At 42.3% G+C, this 15,336-nt stretch overlaps 1 protein-coding gene across 1 annotated transcript in view; it reads right to left on the bottom strand.

Moving 5' to 3' along the window:
• The window catches only part of LOC126210371 (EH domain-containing protein 1-like), a 44,269-nt gene that overhangs the window by 23,520 nt on the left and 5,413 nt on the right, over positions 1-15,336 (bottom strand). Inside the window, exons 2-4 of the mRNA XM_049939599.1 lie at positions 7,597-8,382; positions 7,400-7,508; positions 4,090-4,254 (exon numbers count right to left, since the gene is read on the bottom strand). Of these exons, the coding sequence (XP_049795556.1) occupies positions 4,090-4,254; positions 7,400-7,508; positions 7,597-8,382 (1,060 nt within the window). The remainder of the gene's footprint in view (positions 1-4,089; positions 4,255-7,399; positions 7,509-7,596; positions 8,383-15,336) is intronic.

Below are 15,336 nucleotides of genomic sequence, written 5' to 3'. Positions count from 1 at the left end.
AGTCACAAAGGCAACAGCCACCGACGCCATTCTCAAGTAGGTAGTCCATCTCGTCCAGCAGGTGGTCTTCTCATCCCCAGGGCCGCACTTTCAACCCACTTCGTAACTACTATGTCTGCACCATCGTCTCTCAGTCTTAGACAGGGGCCACTCATGGACAGCAAACCTCCCATGTTGGTTATTTCCAAGAGTCTGTGGCGAGAGGTCTTACAGCTGTAACATGAGGGTCACTGGGCTGTTTCCCATACCAAAGCCTTGGCTCGCAGACACATGTACTGGCCTGGTATTGATCGGGATCTGGAGCATTTGGTTGCTGCTTGTACCCAGTGCAATACTCAACAAGTGGCACCCAAAGCTTCATTCACCCCATGGCCTCCAGCAATCCAGTCCTAGGAATGCATTTATGCGTACTTTATGGGACTGTTTCTGAATGTGATTTGGCTGATTGTCATCAATGCATTTCCGCATTTTCCATATGTTGTGCGGTGCTCCTCAGCCACTAACGAAGTCACTATTCAGGCTCTTATGTGGAGATCTCCCAGTTACTTTTGTTTCTGATAACAGACCACAGTTCCTATTCTTACGGTTCTGTGTACGGCCAGGCATTTGTCATGTTCACTCCCCTCACTTTCATCCTCAATCTAAAGTGGAAAATCAAGCACACAGTTTGCACCTGTAAGATCTAGATGAAAAAAGATCTGCAAGGAGGATTACAGTTTTTTTATGGCCTACCAGACAACTCCTACTGGTTCCCATAGCCTTGTTGGGATCCCCCATCGGTGTCAGAAGAGGACATAGCTCCATCTCCTCCACCTAAGGTCTCACCCGCTGTTGTGTTCTGCCATACTGGGTTTCTCACTGGGGATATCAGTCTGGGCACGTGGTTTTGGTAGTGCCCCAGCTAGTTATCAGTAGTCATCACGGGTCAGAATGGCCACCGGGTCTACACCACCTGGATTGAAGACCGGGAGTAAGTTCCATCGAAATCAGCTCCACATCTGTGTTGGCACCTGCCCCCTTTGTCAGTGTCCCAGTTGCTGGGTGCCACCTATCCACCAGTGTTCCAGCCTCCTCTTCCGCCTGTGTCAGTGCCTCCACCTATGAGCCTATGACTTCACATCTTTTGGCAGCAGCTTTGGTGGCCCTCCAGCCAGTGGTCAAGCCCCTTGCCTGTTTGATGTCTCCTGTGTGGCCTCCGGCAGCAACGGAGTCACCTCCACCTTCCACATCGCCACCCGACATCACAAAGGATCCCAGCTCAGACAGTCTGTCGCCTACAATGTCATCTCGTGCTCCAACTAGAGAGCATCGCCAGCCACTTTCGTCCATATTCTAAGGTCTCCAATGACCGGGAGTTCCTCTCCCCTCCCATCTCTGAGGCATTCACAGATACAGATGCCGTCTCCACATCGTTGCCACCCACAACTTGCCTGGGGTGTCAGTGACACCACTCCCAAGGGGGGAAGAATGTAGTGACCCGCATATATTTCCCGCCCGAGATCTGGGCACACAGTTGTAAGGTGTGCCATAGAAGTCAGCAGATGCTAGGACCTGTTAAGAAACCACTACTCACGGATTTGCACTCAGCTTCTCCTCTGTGCAATCTACCGGTCACCCGACTGCTTACTACAGAGTCGGGCCCTGCCAGCCTCGCCCTCAGTTCCGTGTTGACATTCTTGCTAGGATTATTGTACTAGTAATGTAGCCACTCTGTGGCTCTCTTGCACAATCTATTTCTAGACATAAGAACATATTGTGTCCGTAACTGTCTGTGTGTTCTTGTGGTTAGAATAGACATCACTTGTGTGACCTGAGGTTTAAATATACAAGTTGGTCACTGTGTTTTCGGAAGGCGGTATGTGAAGCCACTAGAACTAAGAATGTTGTAGAAACATCATGCAAATAAAACAACAATTTGATCACAAATCCAAAAACTTTTAAAGCCCCAATTTCACAGAGCAAGCATAAGAGAACACATCAGTTTGTTACTTTTGTTATAATTATTTTTCCTTTTGCAGTGCAAGAGAAAAAAACACACCTGTCCCCCTACAGTGGCAATGTTATGATAACTTGCAAATTAATTTACTCTTTAATTTTACAACCTCGAATTTGCGTACTATATTTTCTTGTACAGAAGGGATGTATCAATGTATTCTAACAGCCCACTTAGTCTATATTTGGAAATGACAGTTGAGTTTACCAAAAACCATAAAATACACTGTAAGGTAACTCCCTATTACACATTTTTGTATGACCTTTATTTTTTTATTTCTACTGCTATTACTACTACTACTACTACTACTACTACTACTACATTCATTGAAACATCTGAGTGGGGCATCTTTGAGCCAGGGGTGCATACCTCAGTTTATTCTAGGAGGCATAATGGTCTAGAAGAGAAAGAGAGAAAGAGGGAGAGGGAGAGAGAGAGAGAGAGAGAGAGAGAGAGAGAGAGAGAGAGAGAGAGAAGTCTGTTATTGACTTTCTCAGAGAGTTATGGATCTGGGAAGCAGGACATTTATGGAACTAAAATGGCTAACTGATGGCCACATTTCATGAAGAGCAGCTGTTTTAGAAATTTCAGTATTGAGAGTTGGATCCCTGTAAATCTTGCAGAGTACTATCACAAATAAATGCAATTATTGTATAAGGCTGATTTTTAGAAACAGTAAACCAAATTTTTTGTCCTTTTTGTTAAATGGGCATTATGTCATGCCTAAAATTTTGGTCCTAATGCTGCCTATGCCATCAGAGGCAGTATTTTCAAACTGAAACCAAAACAGCAAACAAAACTGTTTAAACGTAATAGTGCAACAGCTGAGTCTTAACATCATCTGAATGCTGGCTGAGATGATGGAGTCATGACAGCAAGTGTTGCGGAGCTTGTACTGTGGCTGTTTGTTGTATTTAGCAATAAGCCCCACAACTTGTTTCATTTCAATCCTCCTCTTTTTCTGTTAAAGTTAGTTTTGTGCTTTTCAATTTCTAATGATAGGATTTCAAAAAATTATACTTTCAGAGAAATACATTTGATGATTCTCTGGTCCCAGAATGTAACCAGCTTCAGCTGCTTTATCCACTTTGTCCAAATGACAATTACTCTTATGTTCCTTAAACAAGGAGTTGATTCTTCTTTCAATAGTTCACAAGTACACTTGACCAAATGTGTAAGGGATTTTGTACACTCCTGTTACAGCAGGTTATGGGTGTAGATCCTTTGCAGTTTTCAAATGTCTGTACACCTTTCTAACTGATTTAAATACTGTGTCTTCTTAGCACTCTGCTGATACAAACTATGAGCGTTTTTATGAATAGATGGAAAACTTTGTCCTTGGCTGCTGCCTTGTGGTTCAGAACTTTAGAACTTAGCGCCATTTTTATCTCTTTGTCAAAAGCAGCCACTTCTCTTGAAAGTAAGTCTTAAACAATCAAGCTCTTCCTCCAAGAACTATGTTTCAAATTTTCTTTTCACCTGGCCCACCAATATCAATATTTTAATAATTCTTCTCTTCTGCTTGGAACAGCGATAAGATCCCCCCCCCCCCCCCCCCCGAAGGTATCAAATGCCCATATAACACAAATCACTAAGAATGTAAATAGTGGCTGTGAAAACCTGTACTATTTGGGTAAACCTAATGTTATTTCCTTAAAATGATAACATTTCCAAATATCATTAGAGATAATGAGTGTTGTTTTTCTGGAATACTGTTACAAGATTAAGAAATTAAAAGCTGACACCTTTCTCATTCCTAGCGGTAACAGTGAGTTATAAACGGTGTCTTGCAACTGTGGAAGCTGTTACTATTGCAATATTCTCTCTTCCAGAATGATTACTTTGTCAAGTAGGGCATTCACTATATATAACTGCAATCAGCATCTGAATCCATACATCTGGCAATGGAAACAAAAGAATGACAAAGAATGAACCAGAACATAGATTATTCAAGAGCAAAAGTACCAACTGGCCCATCCAATTTTAATAAGAACTACCAAACAAATCAGTGTTTACTACCAGGCACTGGCACACAGTCAGAATCCACTACAAATATCACAATTATTCTAAGGATCAAATATCTGTCTTAGTCTTACCTTCATTTTTTCTATGTCTGGGAAATCTCCAGCTGATATCATGTACTTGCTTTGTAGTGTGGCATAAATCTGTGGGAGATTGTCTATGAGCTCTTGCTTCTTCTTGTCCTTGCCAAAGAAGGCAGGCATTTGTTGCTGTAATTCTCCAATGATACAAGCATGTGCCTGAAAAGAATTTTCATTGCTGTATTTAGTCTGATCGTCGCCTCTAAACAGATAACCAAATCAATGAAAATAGTTTAAACAGTAATTAGCCGCAAGGTTTGAAAAGCTGATAACTGGGAGAGAGTATGCCCTTGTGTACTGCATCCAATAGATACCTCAAGCAAAGGATGACAAAGCATGTGGTCGGCATTGTATGGCCCTCAGGACCTGATCGCAGAGTTTAGTTCAGCTCCAAAAAGAGAGCTGCACCTGTTTTTACTTTATGACGATTATTACACACTTTGGTTGTATTTGTTTTCCAACATTTGTACCTTGATCTGCTAATGTTGCCTCTATTTCTTAGCCCTACAGACAAATCAGAATACTATTTTGCAATCAGGTTTACAGAATTAAATTTCAATCTGAAGTGGAGCGTGCACTATTTGCCACTTCCCGGCACATTAAAAGTGGGCCCACTGGGACTCATACCCAGAACAGTCATCTTTCGCTTGCAAGTGCAATAAAATTGATTCACCAGGGCACCCACAGTTACACTTTCGCCAATTCTTCTAACTTCTTTCCTCGTGCATAGCTCAGTCGATAGGGCATTTTCCTGCTGCCAGAACAGTTTATTTGTTCAGATATTTGAAGAGAAATGAAAAATGTTTCAGTCATGAATAAGAGACAACATTCTCTTATGTACACAAGATGCCTCACTGGGGAAGGATAAGCCTGCAAGAGGACTGGAGTAGGAGGCACTGTGTGGGTGGATTGGACAGGTCTTGCATTTTGTGTGCCACAGGGAGATGATCCCTGCGGCAAGGGCATTGGGACTGGGACTGGCAAAGGTTAGACTAGGATGTTGGGAACATCCACCTGTTGACGAGGATGAATGACCACAGCCAAACTGTTGTCAAGAACAAACTGACCGTACTGTGGCACACCGTGCAGTGGAGCACAACACACTCAATTTCAATGGCTGCTTCACAGTTCGAGCTAGCTGGATCCTTCCCTCCGCCACCAGCTTCTCTGAACTACGCAGATGGAAGTTATTGTTACAACAGGTCCTCCCCTCCGGTAATCGTCCTGGCCTGAAACTCAGGTAATCCACTGTGCCCACATTCTCCACCCAACAGTTTCCCCTTCCTCCATCCTGTCACCCCCTCCCAATTAGTGACACCAAGTCACTTTCGGCACGTGCCACTTCCCACCGGCGCTCCAATTGTGCCAGCCCATATACCTGCCACTCCTCCCTCTCACATTCCTAGTCGGCAAACGGCCACCTCCCTCCGAGCCGCCAGCCACCCACCCCCAGTCGCTCTCCCTGCCTCCCTCTACTCACCCCAGCAAACACTACAACCACCTCAAGTGGTCCACCTGCAGCAAAATAGCATTTGGCACTGTCAGACATTCTACACTGCATTTCAATTGGTGGCATCCACAGGGGCCGTTCCATCCCATCACATCACATCATGTCATGGCACCATCACATTTCTCCAGAAGAAAGTTTTGATAGCCCACATCACCTGTCTGTTGTCGATAGCATAACCCTACGCTCATTTCCTCCTGATACACAGCCATGCGCATTTCTCCATTTTTCATTTCAGCGTGGATTTTGTGTCTGATATCAGTTGTTTGTTGCTCGTTATTTTTGTTATTTGTTATAAATTTTTTAATATTATTTATTTTGTTAAAATTTATAATTTTATAATAAATGACAAAAATTGATTGAAGCAGTGAGACAGCAGTCTGAACTGTACAACATGAGCATACTAAATTACTTGCCATCTACTAGTGGATGTTTATACATACCAGTACCATATTTAATATTCTACAATGAAATGGATTGCAATACGGCTGCAAGTGAAAAAAGTACCATGAGTAGAATCAGATTGATTAGTAAGCGTAATTTATTTGTTTGTTGTCAGGCATTTGTAATGTTTCATAAGGAAATGGACTGAAATCTTCAGACACTCCAACTGTGGCAAAATGCTTTTTTTGCAAAGTATACATCAAGTAATGTATTAGAGCTGTTTGTTTAAATATGCATTTATGGCAAGCTTATTTATTGTTAAGTAGCTCTCTAGATTGTGTGAGAAACAGTTTTGCAAGCATCAGTAGTCAATATTTATGTGGTTTCACTAGCCAATCCCTGTACAAATAAGGTGCTTGGACTATTAAAAGCCAAGTACAAGATGTAAAGAAAACCTGTAACTCTTGAAGGGAACAGTATTGAGGGAGATATGACTACTTCGCAAAAATTTGCACTGGACTGGCAACAAAACTTAGCCTTGAAGAAACCAACTTTTCATGGACTGTGATGCCAGCTTGTAACACCGTGTTCCTTTTAGTAATTCCGGGTGCAATTTGATGAAACAACGGGTGCTTCAACTTTCTGAAATACTTATAAAATGCAGATTCCTCTCCTTTAAGCGCCTTGTTTAGAGTGTGAATCCCCTTCCGTACCCCATAACATTTTTTGCATTCAAGCTCTTTTTTTGTGTTTTGCACTTCTGTCTGTGTTCTTTAACATACAAGCTATCTGTGCAAGTTGCAACACATTTGAGCCGAATAAACATAATTTTGGTACAAATGTTGAATCCAGCATCCACGTACATAAGCTACAGCACTTTTGAGTGTGCACTTTTGAGTGTAAAAACAGTTGAAAATCAACTAGCGACTGAAAAAAACAGCTGCGGACAGCCATACAAGTTGAGATCGCATGACTTGAGCTGACTTGATGCACTGTTATGTAACGGACAATGTGAATAAATCTTGGCACGACGGTGCCATGCCATGATGGTGCCTTGATAGTCAGTGTGAATTAACCTTTGTTTCTTTAGTGAATGGATTAAAGTAGTTTACAAAATTTTTATATCTGTAAATGTGCATCACAGATTGATGGTGTGGCTGCAGATAAAGTTCCTGGGACAGTGGATCTCATTTTTCTTATCTGAGCAAACCTCCATTTACAGTGGCGTGTGTAGCTGGCTATAACAATAGGATAAAATGTTAAAAATTATGAACATTTAGGGATCCACATTTAGACAAACAACCAGAGTTGTATAGCTAATCCTTCTTTTTCCTAAGAATGTTGTTTTTCACATTCTTTCATTGATAGAAATTTTCACTGAAGCATTTCTCGGAGTAGTAACTCATTACTTACTTTTGCAAGACGTGCTCGTCTGCTCAGATCATTAATTTTCCTCAGTATCGCATCTCTCGGCAGTGATCTCAAATCGAGGAAAAGGTCTCTTGTTTCATCCTCAAACAACCTGTAGAAATGCCAATTGTCTTATGAGACCTAATTTTGATTGCGGAAAGAAAACACTGAAACATGCAATAAATTCAGGATGTCAGTACCTTCTGTTTTCATCGTGGAGAAGAGGTTTGTCCCAGAATGAACCTACATAAACACGTGCTACTTCTGGGAAGTTAAGAATTTTTCCTAGTGACCACATCAAAGCACCATACACTCTCATCAGCTGTTGCTGATTCACTTGGTCTGCCTTATTCAAAACAATTCTAATTTTTTCATCCTGTGAACGCAAAATATCTATGCACCTTCTGAATTCATCAGAAATATCTAACTTATTTGCATCAAACAATAAAATTATTCGATCGACACGTTCTGCAAACCAGTGTAAAACACCGTCAAAATCGTAACCTCTATTCACGCGCTGCTTTTCACCTGATAAAATTCCTGGTGTGTCCACAAATGAGACATAGTTCAGAACATCAGAATTTATCAGTGAACATTGAAATCGGTTCAGAAAGTTGTTGCCAAACCTTGCCAGAGGCCTAAACTGTCTATTCGGATCTACAACTAGTGCATTCCCTGGTATTTCTTGCTCTTCACTGCCATGCATGACAGCTACGAACCTGTCTGTCGTGGGCTCCGGGCCGATTCTCATACCCGGAAAGTCAGAGCCCAAGATGTACCGAATGAATGTCGTTTTACCAGTCGAGTACTGGCCCATGAGAAGTATCAGGGGCTTCGCAGCAAAGTCCGAATCGAATAATTGTGGTGAATGAAATTCGTGAAATAAATATTTCTTTTCCAGAGGCAATAACTTCATGCTGTACACAGTCTTCAAGCCGTCCACAACATTTCCATATTCGGTAGCCTTCTCAGAGGTCCCAAACCAGCTGCAAAATTAAGATTATGTATGAAAATCTATACTACGAATTCCATGTTAAACAGATAACAGTCAATACACAGAACTCCCATAAGTTTAGTATGTAAAGATGAAATAGGAAAAAAACATGACCACACCACATTTCTACACATAAAAAACACAAGTAAAAATTAAATGACACAGATGTTATTAAGCACTTTGTAAAACAGAGTATCACAAATTTACCAAGCAGCTGGGCAGAGGCTAAGATAAAAGTGATTCGTAACTTTTATTTACACTATTACATACGCTTTAGTATAATTAATAATAGTAATAACAGTAACAACCTTACATGAAGAGAAATAGAAGCAGGCATGAATGCATTATCTGTACTTCTATGCAATGGCAATTAGCTCGTCGCTCAAAGTTGCCTTTCAACCAATAACCTGACACAGCTTGCCGGTAATTTAATTTGTGGTAAGTTCCTATGGGACCAAACTGCTGAGGTCATCGGTCGCTAGGCTTACACACTACTTAATCTAAGTTAAACTAACTTACGCTAAGGAGAGCACACACATCCATGCCAAGGGAGGACTCTAACCTCCAAAAGGGAGAGCCGTGCGAATCGTGGCGGCTACCCTGCATGGCAGATACAGCTTAATTCAATGCATCAATAAAACTATTGCCATCCATTTACATGCACTGGGTCACTTCCAGAGAGGACGTCAATTTCTACTATCTATATCCTACACTGAAATGTGGCCATCAACAATTTGAACCAAATTCTACAACAACAAATCTCTACACTCATATAATGCAGGCTTCCACAAACAATATTTTTAGTCTAGATGATGTTAGTGGTTTGGGCAGTAGGCTGTCATCTACAGCATGTTTCTGTGCCTACCAATTCATTCCCTTCTGCATGAGACATACTCAAACCCTACTTTTTTTTTATGCGTGTCCAGGAGAATACAGTAGAACAGTAATAACGTACAAAGTATCAGTTACAGAGGAAATTCAATAAAATAAAGATAGAAAGTAATGGCACTAAAAATATGATTAATACGCAGTACAAGAATTTATAAAATACAGGCAGGAAGGTAAAAAACAGCAAAATAATTCTCTTCGAATTGTGTGGAGACCCCAGTATTCAGCAGTTTTTGTGCTGTTTTGTTAGCTGCAGCAAGATCACCAGTAGTACATGTATCTGGCCTAAGTCCCTGCAGACCAGCAGTTGTTGGTCACACAGGTCGCCATCCCAGCAAATTTTATCGTCACTGCTGTAGCTCAATTTCCCGAGGTTGACTTTGTGTCTTGACGTTCCAGTCTCCAGTCTGTTCAGTGTCTCCCATGTCACATAACGAAGATGTGTCTCTCTAGCCGGTTCCTCTTTCACAGTCATTCGGTTTGCCACAGGCAAAGAACTTCATCAAAGTTCAGCATGGGGAGTTCTGAGGGATGACAGGATTGGTGAGGTCCTGTGCATGAAGCTCCTCCTTGATCTGAGCCCCAGTTGTTGCGGCTCATGTCCAAACAAGGGGTGATTGGCATCAGTTTCCTGTTTCTTCTTCATTTCTGAGGCTGCCATCCTGCGAACATTTTTTGGTGCAATACCTATAATTTGGTTCAGTTTACTGACAGTAATTCATCACAGACAGCCTGTCATAATGTGCCCAGTTTCCTTTGAAGCTGAATTGACCTGTTTGGCAGATAAAGAATTTTGCCAGATTGGTGCCGAATATTCTGCTATGTAGAAACATAGTGCCGGGGCAGACACTTCTGTTCGCGTACCCCAGGTGGTTCCTGTAAGTATATAGATGACAGTGTCGTTCCAGGATTTGGCTTCAGACGATTGTCAACATAGTACCTGGCCAGCTCTTGTCAGCTTTATCTTTACCTCCTCAAGGGTTTTGCCTTGGGCAGTAACTGCGGTATCATCCACATAGATAAATGCTTTAGTTTCACAGCTAATAGGTTGGTCAATTGTATATGATGATGGTGGTGATGATGATGATAATGATAATGATGATGATGATGATTATCAAAGTCTGCCTACCTCCTCCTCCAATTTAGGAATGAGCCTGACTGTTCACAAAATTTCACCACTCTTGTAACACTGGAATCAGGATAGGCGAGGATGATGGTTGGATCTCCAACAAGACTGAGAGCTGCCTAGTTATCAATATATAAGTCATACATTGCCAAAATACGCTGAACTGAAAGTGGCACACCACAAACACCTCACAGACAACATACATCCCCGTTGGAGGAGGATGCCATATGTTAAAGGGCTATGTCCAATGCGCAGCCTGTCCCCCCTCCTTCCAGCGGTGAGTCCAACGTGGAGTCTGCCATGCCTGTGTGGTCGACTTGAGCAACCACAGTTTGTTTCCTGTCACCTTCAACTATTCAGTCTCCCACTGATGCTTGATGCTTCTGTCAGAAAATGAGATGACGGCATGCAACGGGATGGCACACTGCACACAACACCATCTCGACATGCTTCGTCGGCTGTGTCATTTCCCTGTATCCTGTTGTGGCCAGGTACCCAGCAAAAGATCACCTCTCTACCATGGTGGTGGAGCCATTGTAAGAAGTCACAGATGAGCTGAATCAACGGGTCTACTGGATACATTTGTTGAAGTGCTTGCAGTGCACTAATTGAGTGAGAACAGACAAGAAACCTTGTACAGTTATGTCTGTGAATCCTCTCCAATGCCATCATAATGCCATATAACTAACTCCACATCATAATTTGTAAATTGTTCCAGAAGACATACTTTGAAAACCCTATCAGGAAAAACAGCGGAACAACTAAAGACATTCTCTTGTTGGGATCCATCTATATAAATAATGATAAAACTGTATTACTTACATAAAATGGAAGGAAACAAAGTTGTAAAATCATAATCTGAAATACAAATTTTCTTGTACCACGTCAAACTTAAAATCAGTTTGAGCCTCTGAAGACACGAAGGTGGCACTGTGTTCCATCCCTGGCTGTGTATTCAGAGGTCTGGTCAATCAATATCCTTGAAACAGTCAGTAGCGCGTATCCCAAATGGCTCAGTCACATGGGGCCGATTCCTGAACAGCCATTCAAAGTTGCGTTGAACTACTGCACTAAATGCCCATGACTGAGGTGACACTGAAATTTTCAGTGCCTGTCGAGCCAGAAGGATACGTCGCTCAATCCAGAGTGGTGGTTCACAAGCCTCTCAACTGGACTGGTCCGAAAGGTTCCGGTCGATATCCGAAGCCCTCATGGTGGACAACGTCTAACATCTTGAGGTAAGAAATATGGGCTGATTCGTAGACCATGCTGCCCTATAAAACTGCAGGAGGCAGGACCTGTCAGCTCCTCCTCATACTTTTCCGTAAAGGCATTCCAAAATTTTAAATGACTGGAAGCTCCTTATTTGTAGGTCTTTCGTGTGTGGAAACCAATTTAACTTTGAGTCAAATAGTAAATCCAAAAAGCACACAGCTTCCAGAAAATGTAAAATATTGTCCCCCATTGTGAACGGTGGTCGGTTAAAACTTTGACGAGCGAGATTAAAATTGACACATGTAGTCTTCTCTGGTGAGAACCAAAAATCAGTTGTCTTGGCCCAGATTTCCAGCCTCCTGACGGTCAGCTGTAGGTGCCTCATTGTCATTGTAAGATCAGAGGAAGAGTAAAAGATTGAGAAATCATCCACAAACAAAGAGTATTTGACAGGGCACCTGACAGTGGAAACACACCATTGGTAGTGATGGCAAACAATGTGACACTGAAGAGACTGCCTTGGAGGACCCCATTCTGTTGAAAATAGCCGTCAGGTAAGGCATCACCAATGTGATACTGAAAGTGCCTTTCATCGAGGGAGGACTGGACAAGAAGCGGTAGATGTCCACATAGTCCCTATTCGTAAAGTTGGCAAAGAATGTTGTACCTCCAAGTAGTGTCGTATCCTTTTTCCTTTTTTGAGGTCAAAAGACACACAAACCAAATGGTTTTCGCATAAGAAGGACTCCTGTATTGTCGTCTCCAGTAGAATTAAGTTGTCGTGGGTGGAATAGTAGCACCTGAAACCTCACTGGGAGTGGCTCAGGTGATTTCAGGATTCCAGCAGACAGATGAGGTGGCAGTTGACCATGTGTTCAAGAGTCTTACGCATACAACTGATAAGGGCTATACTTTGGTAACTGTTACAGTCCTTGCCTAGTTTCCATAATGGAATTAATATTTCATCCTTCCAAGTCCTAGGGTACCGTCTATCAAACCATATCTTATTGAAACAAGAGAGGAGCTGTCCTATCCCTTCGGGGCACAGATAACGGAGCATGGCATAACGAATTGCATCTGTTCTAGGAACACTGCCCTGGCTATGGACAGAGTTGATTCCAGTTCCCACATGGAGAATGGAAGGTTGTAGACTTCCTTATTATGCGGGAAGAAATGGAGCTTCCCATCTCCGCAGTCCAGCGGAACACCTGAAACGCAGGAGCTCGTCTGGATGATGCAGTGACCGTAAAACAAGTGTTCAAGTAAAACCTAAGCCACATCTTTAGGCACATCCATCAAGACCCCATTTCTTGACAAGGCCGTGAAGGGGATGTGTACCACCCTTGCCTGAAATCCACCTTATTGATTCCCAAACTTGCGCATTGGAAGGGGACCAATTATTGGAAGTCACGAATTCCTTCCAGGAATCCCTCTTCCATTCTTTTATCACTCGCCTCACATGTGCTCTCACAGATCTGAAGGTATGTAGATTTTCTGTAGTTGGATGGTGTTTGAAGTTCTGCAGAGCTGTTTGTCTGGCTCTGATTCCCAAGCAACAGTTGTCATTCCACTAAGGCACAGGCCATTGTCTGAGGTGGCTGCTAGCCCGCTAGGTGGACTCTGTGGCAGCCCATTGTATCTCACAAGTGATACGGGCCACTGTCTCATGTGCACAACCCTTTTCTTCAAAAATAGCCTGTCACCTGTACTGCAACCAATTTGCCCTCTGAATCATCCATCTTTGAGGTCTCTTGTCGACCACCATACGAGTCGGCAGACAGATCCACAAAAGAAATAGTCAGTAGAACATAAATCTGTAGCCACTTTGCACTGAATTGAGTCTGCAATACCTGGGGAGCAAAAATAAATGTCAATGGTTGAAAAGGACCCTGTAGCTGTGAAAAAGTGTGTCATCTGACCCGAGTTCAAAAAGCAGATATTTTAGAATGGACAAGTCGCTCGATAATTCAACCCCTGGAACAAGTGGTAGCCGAGTCCCACAGCACACTGAGTGCATTAAAGTCCCTCCACATGGAGGACTTGGTGTGGGAGTACCTGGAAGAGTTCTGCATCTGCATCCAAAGGATCATAAGGTGGAAGATGTAAAGAGCCCACAGTGATGTTAAATGGTGCTAGAACTTTCACAGCACCTGCTTGTATGGGCGTGGCAAGAGGGTCGGGCGAGCAGTGGCATCTGTCATCATTAAAATCATCCATTCTACCTTTAGCTCTGTCTCCAATAACGTGGTCCTTCCTGTAGAGGTGCTAACTTTAAAATTAGTTTCTTGTGAGCTTATATAGAACAGTTTCTCCTGCACCAGGAGCTGTAATTCTTCCCAATGTGATAACGTGTCCATTTAAATTCCATTTTAACATAAAAGTACTTGTGGAAGCCATTGATTAGTGATGGTTTGTCATGTCTGTCCCCCTCAAAAGCAGTGATTTACATTACATTTACTCCAAGTGGAAATCCACATCCTCAAGAGTAAAGTCCCCATTTGAGAGGGTGAGAGCTCACGGATCCAAAGGTTTAACTCCACTTTTTTGAACTTTGAACTACTTTTTGAGGGATGTTTTCTCTTACTTATGGGAGGATGTGGTTGCTTGGGTTGAGGGGCTGGCTTAGTAGGTTTCTGATGGTGGGCAGCGGTACGTGGCTTAGATTGTAAGCCCATCGCTGACAGCTTCCAAATGATTTCTCGTTCAAGTGTAGCTTTGCCCCCACAGGTACACTGACAAGTGTATATGCTCCTACTTGAATCTGTGGTCTGAGTTTGTGTGGAGGCATCATACTTGGTGGCTGGCTTCTTAAGGGCTGATGCAAAAAAAAGTAGCAAACACCATAGGTTGCATAGCTTTGAAAGCTTTTATAGCTTCACAATAGGGTACAAGTCTTGTACCTTCAACTCCTGAATTTTCCTTTTCTCGTGTAAACCTCACAGTTTCTGCTCCATACTGGGTGATCCATGGAGCAGTTTATACATTTCAGAGGAAGTGTAGACGTATTGCCTGATTTTCTTGAGCTGAGCGTCCACAATGTCCACACATAGTCTTCCCATTTCATCCCACAGTGGTATGGCCAAATCTTTGGGTTAGAAACAAACAAGCGAATCTTTAGACAGATATGGCCTGCAAGGATCTGTTCATGTAATTCTGGAGTGCTAAAAGTTAGGATAAATGTTGCAGATTTTTCCAATGTGCGACTGACTCTCCACATATAGTTCTGCACTTCTGTGACGGCTTCACGAAACTCCACAGCGTCCAGCTCCATTATATCGGAGCAGGTAACCACGCCTTTACTACAGCTAAAAGTGTTATTTGTTTTGTGTAAACATTGAGTATAAATATGTAGTTAGCTAATTTTTATACTCTGCACATACACTTTTTGTGGGATGTTTCAATGATTGTATTTTTACAACAAAATGAAAGAAATGCAACCAATCTTTTTATTTATTTACAATACATTTTAGAGGCTTTGATCCAGTATTGCACTGCAGTTCCAGTGTTTAGTTCAAGTGCATTGCTCATGAAAAGTCAATAATGGTTTTGAGCTTCTGACAACCACTGTTTACGAACTTAAGGTAAAATTGGTAAACAGTGAATGTAAAATACTCAAATACAGTGCTCTCAGTTAAAATAAAAATGACACAACCATATGTCAAACTATTTATGAGCCACTTATAAGAAACCTTCCTAGTCACCCAAGATTCTAAACCT

Source organism: Schistocerca nitens, chromosome 10 (genome assembly GCF_023898315.1).
Source record: "Schistocerca nitens isolate TAMUIC-IGC-003100 chromosome 10, iqSchNite1.1, whole genome shotgun sequence".
NCBI classification, from domain to species: Eukaryota; Metazoa; Arthropoda; class Insecta; order Orthoptera; family Acrididae; genus Schistocerca; species Schistocerca nitens.
This window is presented reverse-complemented; position numbering and strand designations above follow the sequence as displayed.